Genomic DNA, 20,858 nt, shown 5'->3' with positions numbered 1-20,858 from the left:
AGCAGATAGTGAGGTTGGAGCAAATGGAATGAGCAAAAAGCCAATGGAAGTTGTTCAAGATGAAGCTGGAGAGATGGAAAGGGCTGGAAGCTGTGTCGAGAATTATATCCTTTATCTTAAAGATGCATGTGGCTTCCATCTGAAAACTGGCCCCATCTATTATTATTATTATTATTATTTTGTCATTTTGCCATTTCTTGGGCTGCTCCCGTGGCATATGGAGGTTCCCAGGCTAGGGGTTGAATTGGAGCTGTAGCCGCTGGCCTACACCAGAGCCACAGCAACGTGGGATCCAAGCTGAGTCTGCGACCTACACTACAGCTCACGGCAACACGGGATCCTTAATCCACTAAGGAAGGGCAGGGATCGAACCCGTAACCTCATGGTTCCTAGTCGGATTCGTTAACCACTGAGCCATGACAGGAACACCCCCATCTATCTTTTAGATGGCCAGCACTATCAAACCAAACCTGTGCTTATTTTGAACTTAATTTCTCTTTTTTTCTTTTTATGGCCACACCTGTGGCATATGGAAGTTCCCAGGTGAGCTGCTGGTAATGCCATATCCTTAACCCACTAAATGAGGACAGGGATCGAACCTGAATCCTCAGGGACACTATGTCAGGTTCTTAACCCACTGAGCCACAATGGGAACTCCTTGAACTTAATTTCTAAATCCTAAATAATCTAGCTTATTGTTATTTTTCTTTTCATAACACAGTGAAATCCAAGCTTTTGATTCTTCTTCTCTATTTCCTTAGCGAGAAAAATCATTCCAAAAAGTAATGCAGTACTTCTTTTATCTTCTGGATGCACAGCTTTGAAAACGCCTTCTAAATAATCCCTCAGAATCTTCAGATTAATTCATAAAGTTATCAGATAAAATTAAAATTATTAATAGGTATAGGAAAGATAAGGGATGATTTAAATATGTCATTAAAGGTACTTCTGTAGAATTAAACCTTAAAAAAAAAAGAATATAAGCTTTATCTTAAGAGGCATGGGAAGCCAATGAAAGGTCTTAACCAGGGGATTGACATGGTTTGCATTTTGCAAAGAACATTCTGGTTAATTTGAATACAGATTAGAAGGAAGAACTTTTTGTGGTGGGGTTCAAGGAACAAACAGGCCCAGGAAAAGGGTTGCAGGGGAAGTGGTTTCCCCAGGGGAGATCCACACTCCCTGAGAGAAAGGAGGTGATGAGAAAGGAGAAAAAGTTTGAGGCTGAGGGGAGTCTGCTGGTTTGACAGGGTGGTAGGAGGCTGAGAGATGGGGCAGACAGAAGTTCGGATCAGTGAGGGGCTAAATGATGGCCCAGCCATGGACGAAAGCTGGAGGGCTCGTGTGTCGGACGTTAACTAGTACAACATAAAGAGAACCGAGGAGCACGAGAATGTGCCTGAATGGACTCTTTGAGGAGGACAGGCAGCCAGCTGGGGCGATGGCAGGCCCACACGCTGGGCATCCTGCCTGTGGCTGTAAACTTGAATGCACCTAAGGTTGGCAAGCCAGCATCGGGGAACCCCAGGAGCCAACTTCCAGTCTGAGGCAGCTGGCAACCCTGAACCACAGCACTCCACTCACTTGTCTGATCTGGAAACTTTTACGTTCTAACCACTGTAAATATGCCCAGTGGCATGGCTGGACATGCTCAGGTCTCCAAATGACCTGAGAACATGACCACAGTGGGGTACAGCTGGCCCAGGCCTGGCTGGAAGCAGGGTGTCCAGGGCTGAAGAGACAGCTCAGAGTCAGCAGCAGCTGAGGGGAGGTTCAGCCCCAGGCCCGGCTGGCTGAAGGACAATCAAAAGGGCAAGATGCTTGCCACAAGCAACAGCACACATGGGTCTTACAGCAGGGAGGAATTTATGTAAAATAAAAAGTGGGACAAGAAGAACATCTGGGACCATGAAAGGACGTATTCACCTGCTTCTAATTATATGGAAGAGCCGGTGGGGGAGAGGCAGGGAGACAGGATTGTGGGGGCTGCAGGAAATGTTCTCAGCAGAACCACATCCTCAACTGCTCTCAGACCAGAGCCTTCAGAAAGCGTACCGGCCCCGGGGAGCCTGGAGATGACAGGAGCGAACAGAAAATAAACTGCGTTTGGCAAAAGATGCACGTCCTAAGTCTGCGGTGTAATAAACAAAGACGTCAAACGTGCCCCTGGCTGCCAGGTGCCAGCGTTCAGGAATTCCTTGCTCTGTTAGAATCTGCAGAGGAATGAGCTGGGCCGGTGCTAATTAACTGCTTTGTTGTTAATAACGGGTCACACTTGCTGAGAACTTACTGCGTGCCAGACCCGGCGTTGAGAGATTTGATTCTTATCACTCCTGTTCTTTAAAGGGAAGGGGATGTAGCTCCTGGACCACAGGCAACGAGGCCCTGGATGAGTGCTGATTCTCTTGATGAGTAGCTTGCATCTAGTTAGGGACCAGGCCACAGTAGAAAGCGATCCAGAACCGACAGACCACGAAGTCAGAACATGATGTGCTTCTGAGGTCACTGGAGCCAAAGGTCACTCCGAAGACGAAGGGCCAGCTGTTTACCACCCGAGACTGCCTTTCCTACCATCTGCCGGAGCGGTGCTCCCACCGTGTGTGGGCCAGGGCCACAGGGCAGCGAGGGCCAGAGGAGGACTGAGGGAGATTTGGGCTTGCACACAGGCGGCCCTGCGCCAGACCCGGCTCTTCCACTGCTGAGCTGCGGCATCAAGGCGCTGGTAGGTCCCTTCACCTGGTGGTGGTGGTGGGGGGCCTCAGTTTCCTCATCAGAAAATGGGAGTAATGACATCTTGTTCTCAAGGGTGATGTGAGAGTGATCGGCACTAATCACGTCAAATACCCAGCACATCACGAATCTCAAAGAAGGAAATCAATAGGTGTAATGGGGGACACAGAAGACAGGCAGAGCCAAGACGCTGATGTTTGCCTGGAGACTTGCCATCTGGGTCCCACCCTGCTGGTCTCTGCCAGAGCTCTCAGGTTCCTCTAGCCCGTTTGCGATGTTCACCTCCCCTTTTCATGTGTTCACTTCTAGTGGAGGGCACTGTCAGAGGCCACCTTCCCCCGGGGCACGCGGGGAGGGATATATCCCCCCGGTCAGCCCCCAGCCACTAAGTGACATGTACTGGAGCGAGAAAGCCCAGCCCCCTCACGTCAAGGCAGAATGAACCTTGAGTGTCGTCTGTGCTGAGTTTCCACAGAATCAAGCAAGGCTGGGGCCCCTGAAAGCTCACCCTTGGCTGTCTTCACCTGTCTCCCATCATGGATGTCTCCTTCACTGCTCACCAGGTTCCTGCTACACAGGTCTTTCAGCCTTGAACATGCCAAGCTGTCTTCAGACAGCTCTCCCTCCTCTTAGGACACTTGCCCCTGTGCTTGGCCAGCTAATTCCTCCTCACTCTTTAATCTCAGCCTCCTTGGAGAAGCATTCCTTCAGATTCTCCTCAACCTAAAGCAGGTTACTTCTCTGGAATGAACCTTGATTTGAGTCTATTTCCTTATGTTCTGTCACCCTCTCCATCAGCTCCGGGAAGGCATGGACCAAGGCTATTCTGTCCCCTGTTGCATCCCCAATACCTAATAATCACCTGGCTCACTGCAAGCTCCCAATAAATACTGAGCATGAGCCGTGAGAAGCCAGGGAAGCTGTGTCCAGGGTCCCACATCATGTTCTTTCTGGGCCCTGTCCCAGCCTGTGGTCTGAACCCCGCAGGTTTCTCACACCCCCAGTCAGGTTCTCCAGGCTTCCTAGCAGTTCTGAGAGCTGTTTGATATCTTCCTAATCCATTTTGATTCTGCCAAAATAAGATGGGGGTCAGTCTCTCCTGCTGGCACCGAGAATTTGGGCCTGGAACACATGCCTCATGGCAATGACTTACTAATTCATCTGTGGATTTCCATGTTCAGCACATGTTCTTCTCTTTTAAAATATCAAGAAAATAGGTGCACTCTGTAACACATACAAGCTTCTCATGCTGCCTGAGAAGGGAGTCTGGGGTGGTGGCTCTCTGAGCTGGTGCTGTAGATTCTTGGTTTGCCCTGGGGCCGTTTCTAGCCTCATTAGTGGCTCTTGGAAAAGTAAGAAGGGTTGGGTTGAACAGGGATAGGAAATTCAACATATTATTGGCACAATCAGCAATGAAGGTGGTTACAGATATCATGCAGAATTCTCAGGTTTGGGTCTGTACAAAGCCAGGTAAGCTGGTGTGATGGGTCTTGGACGGATGGTAAACACCAGCTGGGGAGGGCACCTTGAATGTATATATATATATATATATATTTTTTTTTTTTTTGGCCATTCCACGGCATATGGAGTCACTGGACTAGGGATCAAATTCAAACCAGAGTTGCAATCTATGCCACAGCTGTGGAAACACGGTATCCTTAACAATGCACCGTTCGGGGATCAAACCCATGTTCCTGCTGCTACAGAGACACTGTGGATCCCACTGTGCCACAGCGGAAACTCCCTGAATACAATTTTTTTTTTTTCCAGCCATACCCATGGCAGGCAGAAGTTCCTGGGCCAGGGATTGAACCCACATCACAGCAGCAACCCAAGCTAGAGCAGTGACAACGCCAGATTCTTAACCCACTGAGCCACCAGGGAAGTCCTGGGATGTATTTTTTAATAATCAAGGAAAACACCTCAGATATCTAGTTCATATTTCTAGGTATTCACCCATACTCTCTGTAAAGCATTCCTCACACCATGGCATACAAATAAAAAACACAAAGAATCACAGGAAAATTATTTGATTTCCCTCTCCACTGACGTTATCACCATGCCCACTTGATGTGGTTAAAAAACGGACTGCTTTCCTCTTCTCACCCATACCCTGCTGGTTACCAGCTGCAAGAACACATCTTGTTCATTCTAAGGCCATACAGATGTGGTGCCTGATCCCAAATCTTGTGCGAGATTTTGCCCAATTTCAGTTTGGTGGCCAGCCTCTATGGAAATTTCCCTTCCAATGAACGACAGAGCGCCAGCCATTCAGAAGAATCATGCGGGGAAGAATGCGTTTGCCTGAAAAGGCAAACCTTCCTCCTCAGAAAAGATTTTTTCTTTTCCTGCCAGGAAAGTTGAGAACAGACTGGAGCACTGCATCTTCGCTCACGGGGTGAACGACAACATCATGGAAAGAAAGGAGACAGGGGTGGGGGTGGTCCTTGTGGGGTTCCGATCGGTGCTGCTTTGGTCTTAGGAGTACAGGAAAGAAATCAGTTGAAAAGGAGAGCTTCTTCCAAAGAACTCTTGATAAAAAAAAAAAAAAATCACCAGAGTGCTCAACATGGAACAGTAACAAATGGAAGTGGTATTTGGGGGGCGTACTAGTGACTCAGAATCCAACAACGGGATGTGAGGCAACATCTTCCTGGATCCCACAGCTCAGTGTTCTAATCAGAGGCAATACACCAGCGGTCTTTTTTCGTCTACACAAGGGATTCCACCTGTAGGAAATCTGTTAATTACTTGTTAGCTCTTAAATGGGAACACTGCGTTCTACCAGAACGTCCCAAACCTTTCATGTAAGGCATGTATTTCATCTTATAAAAACTTTTTCTTTTGGGCAGGGGGCCATGGCGTATAGTGGCTTGATGTGGGATCTCAGTTCCCAGACCCAGGGATCAAAGTCGGGCCGCAGAGGTGAAAGCGTTGAGTCCTAACCACTACCTCACCAGGGAACTCCCTCTCTAAAACTTTTAAGCCAGAGCTTTGACAAGGAGCAGTGAATCCTCATTCTCCTTTACCTTCCAGGTGAGGGTCTGGGTTAGCCGTTAAATGACCGAAAGGCTGAGAGGACGGACAAGGCAAGAGCCAACTGCAAATACGTGATTTGCCAGAAGCGTTGACCCTAGGGATGAAGGATCCCAGTGTGATTCCATTTCATCCTGTTAAGTGTCTGTTATTAAAATGACTGTGTGGACTCAGGGCAACAAACTTGTGGTTGCCAAGGGGGAGGGGCTGGGAGAGGGATGGAGTGGGAGGTTGGGGTTAGCGGACATAAGCTACTATATACACAGAGGGGGAAATCAATAAGGTCCTACTGCATAGCAGAGAACCATATTCAGTGTCCTATGATAAACCTTAATGGAAAAGAATGTTTAAAAAGAATGTGTGTGTATATATATGTATAACTGAATCATTTTGCTGTACAGCAGAAATTGACACAGCATTGTTAATCAATGATACTTCAATAAAAAATAAAAAAATTTAAAAATTAAAAAAGAAATGATGGCGTTCCCATCATGGTGCAACGGAAACGAATCCGACTAGGGACCATGAGGTTGTGGGTTTGATCGCTGGCCTTGCTCAGTGGGTTGAGGATCGGGCATGGCCATAAGCTGTGGTGTAGGTCGCAGATGCAGCTCAGATCTGGCGTTGCTGTGGCTGTGGTGTAGGCTGGCAGCTACAGCTCTGATTCGATCCCTAGCCTGGGAGCCTCCATATACCGTGAGTACAGCCCCAAAAAGAAAAAAAAAAAAAGGCTGTGTGGACAGTTTCCTGATGTGAGGACAGGCATGGAATGCCCACGCCCTGGGACAGCTTTGACCTCTTCAACCTAAGCTCAGATTCCTATTCATTCCATACCAGTTGATCTTGTCTCTTGCTGAGAAGTGAGGGTTCATGAAGGTGGCAGATTTATTTTCTATATGAACCCTTCCCAGCCAGGGTGTTAGAAGTGTGACCTTTCTCCAATCCCCACTCTAACATCTAGATTGTGGTGGCTCCATCGTTATTGGAAAATCAGTCAACACTTAGTGTAAATTTGTCGCGGCAATCCTGGCTCTTCCATGAGAGGGTGAAGTGTCCCCTGAGAGAAGTGAACGCCAGGGAAGGCAATGCCAAAACCTGGCATCATTGTCTAGCTCATTGGCAAAGCCAGTTCGAGGCTGCTGGCTCTCTCCTGTGTGCCTAGACCCCGAGTCTAGGTGTCAAAGGATAAGCCTGCTCTTCAGGGCTTGAAAAATAATAAAAGGCAGCCAAATGCTCAGGACCCCCCTTCCCACCAGCCTCTCCCACATCCAAGCTCCCAGCTGCTGCACCTCCCACATCCTGAGGTCTGCTTGCCCACTGTACTTGACAGAGGATACAGAGTTATACAGAAAACAAGAGAGAAGATTCAAGGACCTGGCAACTAGGATGTGGCCCCTTTAAGTTACTCAAACAACTTGTTTTTGAAACACCCAGTGTTTATCCATGGAGTAATGTGATGGGGAAGGCTGATGAGGTTTCAGGGAAAGGTCTGAGAAAGATAAAAATAGTCTTGGCTTCAGAGTGGAAACCCAAGCCCTGTCAAGGGCACTTCCAGACAGTTTTTCCTTTGGCTGGTCACCACGGGGAGCGTTCACATAACAACAGTGTCCTCGAGAACAATGTTGTCCCAACTGGAGCTGACCGCAGAAGTTCTCCCTGGGGGGCCTGGAAGCCAGGGCAGACAAGGTCTCGGTGGACCACAAAGCTGACATCCTGGCTCAGAGTCTTTACCCTCCAATTCCAGTGCCAAACCACCCAAGCCACCCAGCTTCCCCCACTGCCCACAGGAGGGCTAACTCACCGTCATCTCCTCTGGGTTCCCACTTGCCATCTCCACCACCCTTTGGGCAGGGTCCACCTTCACCTTGGCACGGGTCATGAACTGGATGACAGAAGAACTGTCCTGTGGAAGAAACGACACGCCTCACTGTAAGGTCTGCCCATTGCCATGGCTGGGCCTCCAGGTCCCAGGCAGAACTGAAAGGCTAAGATTCCATGGGGACTGGACAAAAATCTTTTATCACGGAACAGATTTCCAGCCTCTCTCTGGAGGATTCTTTCCTAACACGGCAGATGCTGAAAAGCCCTGGAGTTTGGCCGAGTCATCAACACACGCAGGCTTGTGTGCTGTGGTTGCCAAGGGGTAAAAGCCAGATATTTGGGTCTTGGTATTGACATCTTCACAAAGAGTAGAGAATAAATGAAGCTGTTTAATTGTGCACAACAAATCAGGGCCTGGCATTCCACCGAAGGCATTTGATTTACATTGCTCAAGCATCTTCCCGCCTTGACCACAAACCTCAAATGCTTCACAAGAGTTCCTCTTAACTCTTTCTTTGCTCTTAAATGCAGCTACTTTTGGGGGCTCAAAGCCATTTAAGCTGGTGGCGAGATGAGAGAGGGAGAAGGATCTGGCTTATAATTAGGTGATGATCTGAGGAAAAGGGGCCCGGGTGGCAGTGGGTGCAGGGAAGACTCGGGAAGAGCCCAGCAGCCAGAGCAGAGTGGGAAGCCTTGGTGTGGGCTCCGGTGCAAGGCCACCAATCCAGATAATAAGAGAATGGCTCCAAGGCAGGGATGGAGGAGTGTGGAAAAACACAGGGGTTGGCAAAACCAAGGCTTAGGGAAAGGGCCAGAATGTCCAGCCAGTGGTCCAGAGGGGGCTGCACTGGCTGTGGAGGGAGAGGCAGGCCGGCTCCTGTCGTGGAAACAGAGGGCAGACAGCCAGCACCCAGGACCTTCAAGAACCCCCTAGTCCTAAGTAAGAGACAAGAACATCAGCTGGTACAGAATGAATAAGAACTATTCACTTTCAACGTGAACCCTTCCCAACCAGGGTCTTACACACATGAACTTTGCTCTGATCCCCATCCTATAATATCTAGACTTGCGGTGTCTCCATTGTTATTGGGAAATCAGTTACTTTTTCCTCTGGAAGTAAATCATCTTTGTGAATTTTTCACCCTTGTAAATTTGTCACAGCAATACTGGCTCTTCCATGAGAAGGTAAAGTCTCTCTTGAGAGAAGTAAATGCCAGGGAAGGAGATGCCAAAAACTAACATCATTGTCTAGCTCATTGGCAAAGCCAGAGGGTGCCGGCTCTCTTTTCTGTGCGCTTAGGCCTTGAGTGGCATGATGTCAGGGCGTTGGTTGGGCTCACGTACCCACCCATGGTCACTCAGCTCGCCTGCCACGCTAAGAGGTCCATAGCCCATGCTGGCTCTGAACCCACTTCTGGTTAAACCCACCCTCCAAAATGAAAGCAGGGGACTCTCTCTATAGAAAACTCTTCCGAGGGGATCAGCTCATCTCTTCCAAAGAAACCACAAAAACCTTCCTGGGAGGACACATGGGGATGCCACCCTGTGGACCTGATCTGGGAATTGTGCACTAATTATTGTCTTTTAATAAAACAGCAATAGGAGTCCTCATTGTGGCTCAGTGGTAACAACCCTGACTTGGATCCGTAAGGATACAGATTTGATCTCTGGCCTTGCTCAGTGGGTTAGGACTCTGGTGTTGCTGTGAGCTGTCAAGTAGGTCGCAGATGCAGCTTGGATCCCACGTTGCTGTGGCTGTGATGTAGACTGGCAGCTATAGCTAGAATTCAACCCCTAACCTGGGAACTTCCATATGTCATGGGTGTGGCCTTAAAAAAGGAGAAAAATAAATAAACAAATGACTTAAATAAAACAGCAATAGAACACACATGAAGTGCTTCTGGGAGGCCCGTCATTCAAGGGAACTGCTCCAGTCAGCTCACGCTAAGCAGTAAATAATTCTGTACACAACACTCTTTTACCAGTCGAACAGTTTGGTGGATTTGTGGTTTTATGTGTCAGGATCTCCTGTATTTTCAATCTAGATAATCATCATCATCATCATATCATCTTGGATGTGGCTAATGACAATAATAACAACATGATGATGATAGCTGTCAAAGTTAAGGCTGAGCAGATGAAGAGCCTGGCACAGAACGGGCCTCTAGTGGGTGCAGAAAACAAACACTTTGAAAGAAATCGGAATCCCCTGATAATGAAAAACACTCAGATCCTACATTTTGAATGAAAACTTGGTAAGGTCCAAATGATAAAACCTCAGATTCCCTTGTCTGGGGCCAGACCTTCAGGTCAAAGGAAAATAAACAAAAATCTAGTGCCAGGAGAACCGCAAGGCTAGTGATGCCCCATATCCTTGCGGGGGAGGCAGGGAGGGCAGGAGGCCTCCTGGAGCCCCCAGAGAGGTGTGGCTGGCTTTGGGAGACCCACAGAGACTTTGCTCCACACCTGGAATTTCTGCTGGAAGAGCCCATGCAGGGAGACTGGTCCTTTAACACCCACATATGACATCCCATGGCTCCCTACTGTATTGGGGTATAGACTGGACTGGATGGCCCAAGGGCACAGTGGTCCGCGGAAAGTGTTCTTTGGTAAAGGATCACCATTGATCACTGAAAGAGGGAGACACAGAAGACCAGGGCAGAGCTGGGGACAAGGCAGGCTTAAGGCACTGTGATTAAATGAAGTGCCGATGACTGAAGAGCAGGCAGCAGCCGTCTGGGTTGAGGGTGAAGGGGAAATCAGAACGGCTTATCACCATCAGTGCCATATCAGGGTCTGTCAACAGTGGCAAGTGTGGCAGAGGGAATAAAACTGCCACTAGGGCCATTTGTCAGGAGATGCACAGGACAGGAAAGTATATAGAATCATAGTCTCTCAACCCGACCTGGGGACCCAGGCCAGGAAGGCACTTCCCGTGATGTCTGGACTTAAAGGGTGGCCAGCGGTGCTCTAGTTCACACCTGGTCCTCTCCCAACACTGTGCTTTTTTTTTTTTCCTTTTTGGCCATGCCCAGGCGTGAGTAAGTTCCGGGGCCAGGGATGCAACCTGTGCCAGGGCAGTGACCCCAGCTGCTCTGTGACAACACCAGATCCTTAACCTGCTGCACCACAAGAGGAACTCCAACACTGTCCTTATATATTTTTATTTTTAAAAAAATTTTTATGGTTGCACCCACAGCATATGAAAGTTCCTGGGCCAGGGACTGAATCCTGAATCCAAGCCACAGCTGCGACCTGTGCCACAGCTGCAGCAACACTGGCTCTTTAACGCACTGTGCCAGGCTGGGGATAGAATTTGCACCTCCACTGCAGGGACTCAAGTGGCTGCAGTGAGATTTTTAACCCACTGTGCAATGGCAGGAACACCAACACTGTCTTTTTAGAGAGAGAGGTGCAAAAGGGAAGCACTGCCGTGTAAACTCCAATTTGCCCCAAACAAGTTTCCCTTCAAAGAACCAAGGGAAAGCAGAACTGTTCACAGCTCTTCATGGTGTGGGGGCTGCACCAGCCAGAGATGGAGAGTGGGTAAAACATCTCATATCCCCTTGGACCTGTGATGTATCAGGCCAATATGTTACTGCCTTGTCTAATTTTTTTTAAAAATAACACTGGAATGACTTTTTTTTTTTTTTTTTGTTGTTGTTGCTATTTCTTGGGCCGCTCCCGCGGCATATGGAGGTTCCCAGGCTAGGGGTCGAATCAGAGCTGTAGCCACCGGCCTACACCAGAGCCACAGCAACGCAGGATCCGAGCCGCGTCTGCAACCTACACCACAGCTCACGGCAACGCCAGATCGTTAACCCACTGAGCAAGGGCAGGGACCGAACCCGCAACCTCATGGTTCCTAGTCGGATTCGTTAACCACTGCGCCACGATGGGAACTCCTGGAATGACTTTTCTAACCATGTTCATTCATACAGTTTCTATGGACTAACACATTTCGTTTTCCCAACGGAAAATAAATAGCATCTCTGCGGCTAACATGCCTATTTTATCTTTGCGTGTGATTATTTTAAAAGCATCTTGTTGGATGTAGCCTTTCCTACCCAGCAGCTCTTGTGTTAAAATAAATCATAGTGAATTTGTATGACTGTTTTCAAGGGCCATCAATTCACTGACTGAGACATTTTTTATGAACCACTTTTTAATAAACTCTTAACAACAAAGTGAGATTCAAAAGTTGAAATTCTATGAAACAAGGTGTCATCTAGATAAGGGGTTGGCAAACTGTGACTTGTGGGTCACATTCGGCCCTTTGCTTGTTTTTGTAAATAAAGTTTTATTAGAACACAGCCACACCCACTTGTTTGTGTATTGTCTTTGGCTGCTTTCACAATACAAGATCAGAGTTGAGCAGTGATAAGACACTGCTGAGCCCATGAAGCCTAAAATATTTATGGCCCCTTACAGAGAATCCTGAATGAAAATGTGGTTCCCAGGAGTTCCTGTTGTGGCTCAGTGGTTAATGAACCCAAATAGTATCCATGAAGATGTGGGTTCTGTCCCTGCCTCGCTCAGTGGGTTAAGGATCTGGTGTGGCTGTGAGCTGCGGTATAGGTTGCAGACATGGCTAGGATCCTGCATTGCTGTGGCTGTGGTGTAGGCTGGCAGCTATAGCTCCGATTCGACCCCTAGCCTGGGAATCTCCATATGCTGCAGGTGCAGCCCTAAAAAGACAAAAGACAAAAGACAAAAAAAAAAAAAATAAAGAAAGAAAACAAGAAAGAAGGAAAGAAAAGAAAATGATCCTAGTACTGGCATTGCCTGGAAGTCTGGCAGAAATGCAGAATCTGAGACTCTACCCTGAGGAATCTGTGTTTTAATAAAAGGTAATTCTGATGTAAGCTAAATTCTGAGAAACTTCTGTGCAAAAAAACACATAGGGAACTTGTGCAAATGGGGATGCTGATTTGATAAGGCTGGTGTGGAGTCCAAGATCCTACCATTCTAGTGAGCCCCAAGGTGATGTTGGTACTGCTGGTCCTCAGACCACACTTTGAATAGCAAGGGTCTGCTATGTTTCCCTGGCATCCTCCTACAGCAGAATTACCAATTCTGCAGGGTAGTTTTAAAAGGGGAAGGCAGCATTCTTCCTGAGGAAACCAATTCAAATGGCTTTTTTTTTTTTTTTTTTCTGTCCATGCCCACGGCATGCAGAAGTACCCAGGGCCAAGGACTGAACCTATGCCACGGCAGAAACAACACTGGATCCTTAACCCACTGAGCTGCCAGGGAATGCTGTCAAATACTTTAAATGAACCCTGAGAGTGCAGTTCCTCAGACCTTACCTTCTTCAGTATTTCTGTGTTGAGCAGCATGTAAATGTCTATAGTACGACTTTCTTCTTTAGTGAGTGCACTAAGGTTACAGTGCAGTGTTAGGCAAGAAATTCCTGGTTTTTCACAGTCCTGGGAAGAATAATCAGAGAACTGTCAAATGGTATTAAGGACAAAGACAAGAGAACAGCAATTTATAGAGCAGACGGTTGCGAGAGCTTTTATTCTGGAGACTAAGGCAATTCCAGGCACAGGTATTGCACAGGAAGGTGCAAACATTTCTTCTTGCCACTAGAGGGCAATCAAGGGACTTCCTGTCTGGTGGGCACCAGAACATGCCTTCAAGTCAAAGCTTACTGGTATACCGTACCCTAAAATTGAATTGTGTAACGAGAAAGAATTGTTTTTTAAAAGAAACACATTTACATACTCCAGAAGCATTCCTCTTATGAGTTCTGAACCACAAGATGTATTTCCTTCATTATGTGATTTCTGCCTAAGATGTGATAAATACACTTTCATGCCCATTTTTTAGGTTGGGCAAATTAAACGACTAAGAAGTCACATGACTCAAGAACCACATGCGAAAAGGAAAACATACATTAACCAAGAAAACACTCAAATTATAGCTAGGAACCTGTAATTGGAAAAACATGTGACTCCATCTTCAATACCTTCACTTCTTTAAAAATTAAAGTATAACTTACATATAGCGAACAGAATAAATCTTAAGGGTCCATCTTGATATATTTTTAGATATGTTTATACCAGATCAAGAGGTAGGATAGTCCAGCACCTAAGCAGTTTCCCTCATGTCTGTGCCTATAAATATTCCTCTAAAGGTAACCACTATCTTGCCCTCCATTGCCATTGAGAGGTTTTGCTATTTCTGAACTTCATGGAAGTTAAATATTACAACATATGTCCTTTTGCCTCCAGCTTCTTTCACTCAGTATTATGTCTGTGAGATTTATTCATGTTGTTGGTGTAGCCATTTTTTACTGCTTGTAATACTCTAGTGTATGGATACATCACAATTGTTTATACATTCTCCTGGTGATGGATATTTGGACGGTTCCCAGTTTGGGCTATTATAAGATTGCTATGAACATTTCTTGCCCATGTCTTTCAGAGGATACATGTACACATTTTTTGGGGGGGACATACCTGGGAGGAGAATGGCTGGGTCATAGGGTACAGATATGTTTAGTTTTAGCATATACTGCCCAACTGGGGTATACAAAGTGGTTGTACAAGAACCATCATTCTTGATTAGATTCATACTAGTGGGAGAAATGTTTTACTTTGTGCTTGGTGGGTTGCGAAGGTTTTCCTTTTGCCAGCCAATGGAATTTGAAATGTGAATTTAACACGTTGATGGAAACTTCAGGCTGAAAAATAGGGGTTGACTACAGTCCTTGTGACTTTCTAAGCCAATTGATTAAAAGCAGATTTGAGAAATAATAAATGCCAAAGAGAAAACTGGCCTCTCATCTCAGACTTGCCTTCGTAGTGAGGACCACCCATGTAACCCAACCAGTAAGCAAATTCTTACCAAGACTTTTCTTCCCGACTTTGTGAAAAAAGCAAATATTGTATGGAAGATATTTTCTTGTTCCTGAGGGATGATGCAGGGAGTCGGGTTCTTCTGAAAAGAGCAGTTTCCTTTCTCTTGGCCCACCTGAAAACGAAAAGAAATTTGTCAGAGTGGTCCATCGCAAGATCACAAGCCTAGAATCTGTTATTGGAGAAGTGGTTGTGTAGAGTCCAAAGTCAACTGTTCCCTCTGGTCCATTCTCCACTGAACAATAGTGGCTGAAAAGCTGAAAGACAGAAGTAGTAGCATCAACAAGGCTAAATAATGAAAAATATAGATGCCAAGTCATTAAGTAATTAAGATGAGATGGCACTCAACATAAAAGTGAGATGTGATCAGGGAACAGTGAGACTTAAGGAACAAAATCAACTTTAAAAACATCCTTACAGTGACTCTCTGAGGTGGGCATTCGTGTTCTTTGTCTGGATGAGAAAAATGAGACCCAGGTTAAGTCACTTGTCAGTGGTCACACAGACCAGAACTCAGGTTTTGAACTCAGATCTTCTGAGATCGAGCCTTCATGCATGGTCCACTGCTAGAGGTTTTCAAATTGTGTTCCATGGAGCCCCTAGGGTGTTGTGAACCCCCTCAGTGGACTCCCTAGAGAGGACAGGGGAACCATGAAGGACTGCTGTGGGCCCCCGTATCTGTTCCTACTAGAGCATTAATCACACATAATGTCATTTAAAACCAGAGCTCTGCTACCAAAAAAAAAAGGGGGGGGTGGGCGTCCAGTGCAGTTTATATGCCCAGTGAGCTCTTGGTGACTGAGCTGACTTTGCTTCTGACAGCTTCTGAAAGGCCAGTGGAAAAGCAGTGCTGAGTAACAGTAACCTTAAAAAGAAAACAAATCAGGAGTTCCCGTCGTGGCGCAGTGGTTAACGAATTCGACTAGGAACCATGAGGTTGCGGGTTCGGTCCCTGCCCTTGCTCAGTGGGTTAACGATCTGGCGTTGCCGTGAGCTGTGGTGTAGGTTGCAGACGCGGCTCGGATCCCGCGTTGCTGTGGCTCTGGTGTAGGCCGGTGGCTACAGCTCTGATTCGACCCCTAGCCTGGGAACCTCCATATGCCACGGGAGCGGCCCAAGAAATAGCAACAACAACGACAACAAAAAAGCCAAAAGACAAAAGACAAAAAAAAAAAAAAAGAAAACAAATCAAAACAACGATGTATAGTCTTCCATGTTAATTTAAGAATAGCACTATTAGGAGTTCCCATAGTGGCTCAGCGGAAACAAATCTGACTAGCGTCCATGAGGACACAGGTTTGGTCCCTGGCCTTGCTCAGTGGGTTAAGGATCCGGCATTGTCCCAAGCTGTGGTGTAGGTCGCAGACATGGCTCGGATCCTGCATTGCTATGGCTATGGTATAGACTGGCAGCTGTAGCTCTGATCTAACCCTTAGTCTGGGAACCTCCATATGCCAAGGTGCGGGCCTAAAGAGTATATTTAAAAAAAAAAAAAAAGGGATGACACTATTTTTGAATCCTGAATTGAGGGATTTTGAAAAAATGAAGTCTTTATATATCATCATATCACACTGCCAGTAGTTGAAGCCTTGACATAACTTAGGGTCAAGTTGCAAAATTAATAGTTAGTAATTCATAATTTAGGATGGTGTTTACAATCCAATTTCTATCCAGAATGATCCATTTAAACTAAACCTTCCTATCTTTAATACTCTTGAGAAAAATGCAGTGTAATTACATTTATTCAAAAATGTTTCAGCTTTTCATTCATGGTAAGGAGGAAGGCTTGGTTTAAATTTTTTTTTACATGGAAACTTCTAACTTAAGCTAACAATATTAATCTTTAAATAGTGAATTATAAGACCCCCAAATTTGCTAAATTAATCTGTTTTATCTTCGGTCTGAACACATATGCCAGGATTTACTAGATATGACTGAAAACTAGATGAAGGTTTATTTCCCTTAAATTAACTATTAGAAAAGAGTATGTTGCCTTTAAAAATCTCTCATGGTTTTGAGACTTACTGTCCGTTAAAAATACCTCATAATTTGGTACTCTTTTGATTGCTTTATTCGAACCACAAAATCTGGGAAGGCAGACCAGCCCGAAATGGTCTCCATCAATATTGATTTTGGATGCTTTTCGAGGTCACTAGAGGGAATTAATGGCAAGGAGGCAATGAGATTTAACATAGATTTGGTGATTATTCCCGGGGTGCAATTGTAAATTGTGATAAATATTTTACGGCTTACTTTAGAAAGCAAAACATAAGTTGCTTATATCAAGAATAATCACTTCTAAGACAAAGGAGAAGAACAACTGCTATAATGTTACACAAATGGGTATTTGTGTCTTGCAATAATGCTTTACCATCAAACATGGATTCGGAATGTTTTGCAATTCAAATAAATCAGATGAAGACGATACGCTTTGAAAACCACTGGCTAAAAAAGGGGCTTAGCAACGCTATCCATTTGTCTCAAAAGATGCACATCTGCAATGTATATTTTGTGCAACGCAGAGTAACATAGTGTATTATCCTTATACAATTTTAAGTGTGCAACGACATGATTTGGTGGTAGTCAGTTGATAAGTTTGATGAATTTTGACAAAGGAAATCACCCACATACCACTACTCCACTGAAGAGACAAAATATGTCCATCACTCCAGAAAGGTCCCAATGGTCCTTTTCAAGTCAATTTCCATTCCTCACATCAAAAGCGATCACAGTTCTGATTCCTGTTAAGTTGACCCCAAAAAAGTTTGTTACATTTACCTCACTAGAAAAATGGGAGAGTCGTGTTCTCTGGGGGTTGCCCTGTATTTGGGCATATACGACAGCACCCCACAGACAGAAAATATTCTGCTTTTTGAGCATTTGAGAACTTGAAGGTATATGCTCATGTTAATTCCAATTCCATTTCACTCTGAAGCCAGTGGGTCTCCACTTGTCCTGTTTGTCTCCTGGAGTGGATATGTGCTGAAAGGCCACTAGAGGAACGGTCCTTCTCAGTCCTGTGACAGTAACATTCCTCTGCTGAAATGACCAATCCTGGCCACCTGAATGCATTTGGTCTGTGTCGAGAGAGAGAATTCGGAGTCTTAGAGGATACATCCGTTCCTAATTAAAATCAGGGATTGCTCAGAGCTCCTCCCATCTCTGCAATGAGAGATTCCAGTTTCCAGGCAGGGTGGGGCAGTACAGGAGCAGAGCCCCAAGCCAGCCAGTTTCACCGCCATCCCCACAGGATGCTCATACAGCGAGGCAGGGGGCCAGAACCTCAGGATGAGGAGGGGAGGGCAAGCTTGGCGCCAGCACGTGCTCCATCTTCCTCTTTCCTCTGAGAGTCTTGAGCCGGAGAACAGGGTGATGGTGGGGATGCGATGAGATCTGATGTGACATCTGATCTGCCCCAGGAGACTCTGGAGAAGGGAAGTGGGGACTGAGCCTGCGGTGAATCAAAGTCTCAGCCAGTTGTGCTCCCCACTGTGGTTACATGGGAATCATTTCACATGGGGAAAAACATTTTTCTGGGAGGTTCAGGGTGGTCCTCTCTCCAAGTGTTGCTTTGAGCTGTAAGTGTCTGGTTCAGACCAGCTAATGTGGTTGTAAGATGCTCCCTCAGCTGAAAGTGAGCAACCCAGTGTGTGGGCAGGGTCATGAGGGTGAGGGACTGTCCTGTGTGTGGGTAGAACGTGTGTGTGATGGACACAGCGGTACCCGGCATTTGTGCAGCCCTTACTGTGTGCCCCCTGTGAGGTGAGTGCCACCACCATCAGCATCTTACAGATGGAGGAGCCTAGAGGCAAGAGGAGGCCAGGTCTCTAGGAGGCAGGCAGCACAGCCGGGCAGGAATGCAGACCATCCAGCTCCACGGACCTGCCTTGCAACCACTCCTCTGCCTCTTAGGTACAGCGGCTGAGGATGCCTCTAGGGTAGGAGTCATGGGGAGGTGGAGGGAAACCATTCCTTCCTGTTCTTCTCCCATCGAAGGAAAGGAACCACGAGCCTACAAGTCCAGGAATCCCAGAGTCTACCATCCTGACTCACTTCTGCTCCACAGCAAAATAAACCGTGGGAGATAAACTGCCTGTTGGCTTGGAGGCCAGGCTACTCCATGCTGTCTCAGGCTGGAAGGGGAACAGAACACCCTGGAATGTTGCTTCTGGAAGGCAGCGCCAAGATCATGCGGTCCTGTGGCCTCGGGGCTGACAGATAAGGAACCGGAGGCCCTGAGTGCCGGTCACTCGTCATTGGTTGCTGGGGGCGTGTGGTACCCAGTGAAGGAATCCTGTGGCGCAGATGGCCTTGACGAACTTGATGGTCCTGCGCTTCAGCTCCTAAGAGCCGTGCCAAGTCAGGTCTCCAGGGGCTCAGTTTCCTCATGTGTGCAATGAGGATGGTGGCCAGCGTGGTCACCGAGGTTGTCCTCAGTTGCTAATTGTGCCTTTTGAAGACCATCTTGCATTTTCATTAGAATCTGGGGTCACCTAATCTCCTGCTATGTAGACAGCAATTACTGACTCCCCACAACCCAGTTCTGACCCATCCTCTTTGGTGGTAAAGTCATTAAGGGGGAGCAATGTTTTCTTCTTGCAGACAATCCAAGCACCATGGCGCCAAGGTCCAACAGCTTCCCTGGCCAAGGACTCTGCGGCCACTGCCCCCTGCTCATCCCTTCCCACTCACTTCTCATCAATTTCCCAGACTATCTGGGTCCAAATGCTTCCCATGACACCGTGGTTCCTCTTCCAGGACCTCTGGGAACTGGAAGAGGCCGGGTCTACTGGGATGTGAATAAAAGGACTTTCCCAAGCACACAAGAAAGGACAAGAGGGTGCAGGACCCAGTGTCAAGGCAGAATTCTGCCAAGGCAGCTATTGAGGGTTTGCTGTGGCCAACTGGCCTCTGATGTGCCCCTCATCTCGACCCCAAAGAAAACACTGTGCAAGTTGAAACCAAGAAATGGTGGTGATCTGGGAATTGTGGGGAGCCCAAGAAAATGTGGACCTCTCTTGGTGGCAGAGTCCAGGTCAGCCTTGGTCAGGGGACCCTTCAGGGTCAGAAGCGTCTAAGGTCCCAGGCGTGTCTGAGGATGAAGTGGCTCAGTACATTCTAGGTGGTCTGGCAAAATCTCACTTCAGGAAACTCTGGGTTCAAAGGATGAGTTGGGGCTGATGCACGGGTATAACGCTGAAAAAGAGAACTCTGTGTCGAATGTCACCATCACCTGCCACCAGCTGGAAAAGGGCATTTAGAGCTTTTACAAAAGACTCTCTAGGATGCAGGGGTCTGGAGATAAAGAGGTTAGAAGAAACAGGACACTTCCATGGTGTAGCCTCAAAAGAGGGGCCTGTGCAAGGTACATCTTAGAGTTGTAGGCCGACCGAGAGTAAGAGACAGGACACAGCTCTCTCCCAGGTTCCCAGAATAGAGCAGCCTTAACAGAGCCCCTGTCCCTGGGCCTGGAGGGACAGGAAAGTCCTCCAACTTATTTTCTAAACCTCTTGCTCCAAGCACATCACCATGGAAACCATTTCCAGTTGCTTAATGCTCCATCTCTATGCTGAGCTCAGATATAAATGAGAATAATGTGCGCTATCGTTTTAAGACCTATGGAATACATCAGATAATCCTTATAACCTTTTTGCACAGAGGGTACTATTATCAGTAGGTGACCATAAAGTTTATTGTCTAAACTGGTACATTTTGAGAATGAAGTGGGGGAGTCAACCAGATAGACTAGCAAGACAGAGACCTAGGTCAGGGTTGGGCCAGGCAAACTGGGCTATCTGGTCTCCTTAAATTTCACTCCCATTTGACAGATGAGAAAACTGAGGCCCAGGGAGGCTAAATAACCTGTCAGGTACCCATCAGCTTTGACTGTGGGAAGAGTGTCATCTCCAAAACTCTCTGAGGGGCAACCTTTCTTGTGCCCAGGCTGCAGAGCCTCTGCCTGCCGGGACCATTTCTGCATGATTTATCCTTTCACAGTCTGCAGAGCAGGGCTCCCACCATGAATATCAATCTAGTCTACAATTCTCTCCCTCAATAGCAAGTTGGCCCCTGTCCTGAATTGCATTTCTGATTAGGAGGAGGTGTCACTGCAGGTGGGTCTTGGTGGATAAAGAGAACTTCTAGAGAGTAAAGCGGGCAGGGGCAGGGGATTCCAGGCAGAGGGGAACAGCATATGCAAAAGCATGGAGGTGCAAACAGTAGGCTTGAGAGAGTCTAAGAGTTCACTGTGGTCAAGCACTGGATGAATGCTGGGTGGCAATGGCCAGAAACAAGGTGGGAGACTCAGAGGAGGGCCTTGTAGCAAATCTTAGAGGCAGGACATTTTTCAGAAGGTGGATTAAAGTGTCTCAAAGTTAAGGAACCACTTCTCACCTCAGAGATGTGGTA

At 46.9% G+C, this 20,858-nt stretch overlaps 1 protein-coding gene across 1 annotated transcript in view; it reads right to left on the bottom strand.

Moving 5' to 3' along the window:
- ITGA9 (integrin subunit alpha 9) overlaps window positions 1-20,858 on the bottom strand; it is a 355,238-nt gene that overhangs the window by 20,242 nt on the left and 314,138 nt on the right. Inside the window, exons 24-26 of the mRNA XM_047770180.1 lie at window positions 14,440-14,565; window positions 12,897-13,016; window positions 7,568-7,669 (exon numbers count right to left, since the gene is read on the bottom strand). Of these exons, the coding sequence (XP_047626136.1) occupies window positions 7,568-7,669; window positions 12,897-13,016; window positions 14,440-14,565 (348 nt within the window). The remainder of the gene's footprint in view (window positions 1-7,567; window positions 7,670-12,896; window positions 13,017-14,439; window positions 14,566-20,858) is intronic.

This window comes from Phacochoerus africanus, chromosome 1 (genome assembly GCF_016906955.1).
Source record: "Phacochoerus africanus isolate WHEZ1 chromosome 1, ROS_Pafr_v1, whole genome shotgun sequence".
Taxonomy (NCBI): Eukaryota; Metazoa; Chordata; class Mammalia; order Artiodactyla; family Suidae; genus Phacochoerus; species Phacochoerus africanus.
The sequence above is the reverse complement of the archived record's forward strand: the minus strand, read 5'-3'. Positions and strand labels throughout refer to the sequence as shown.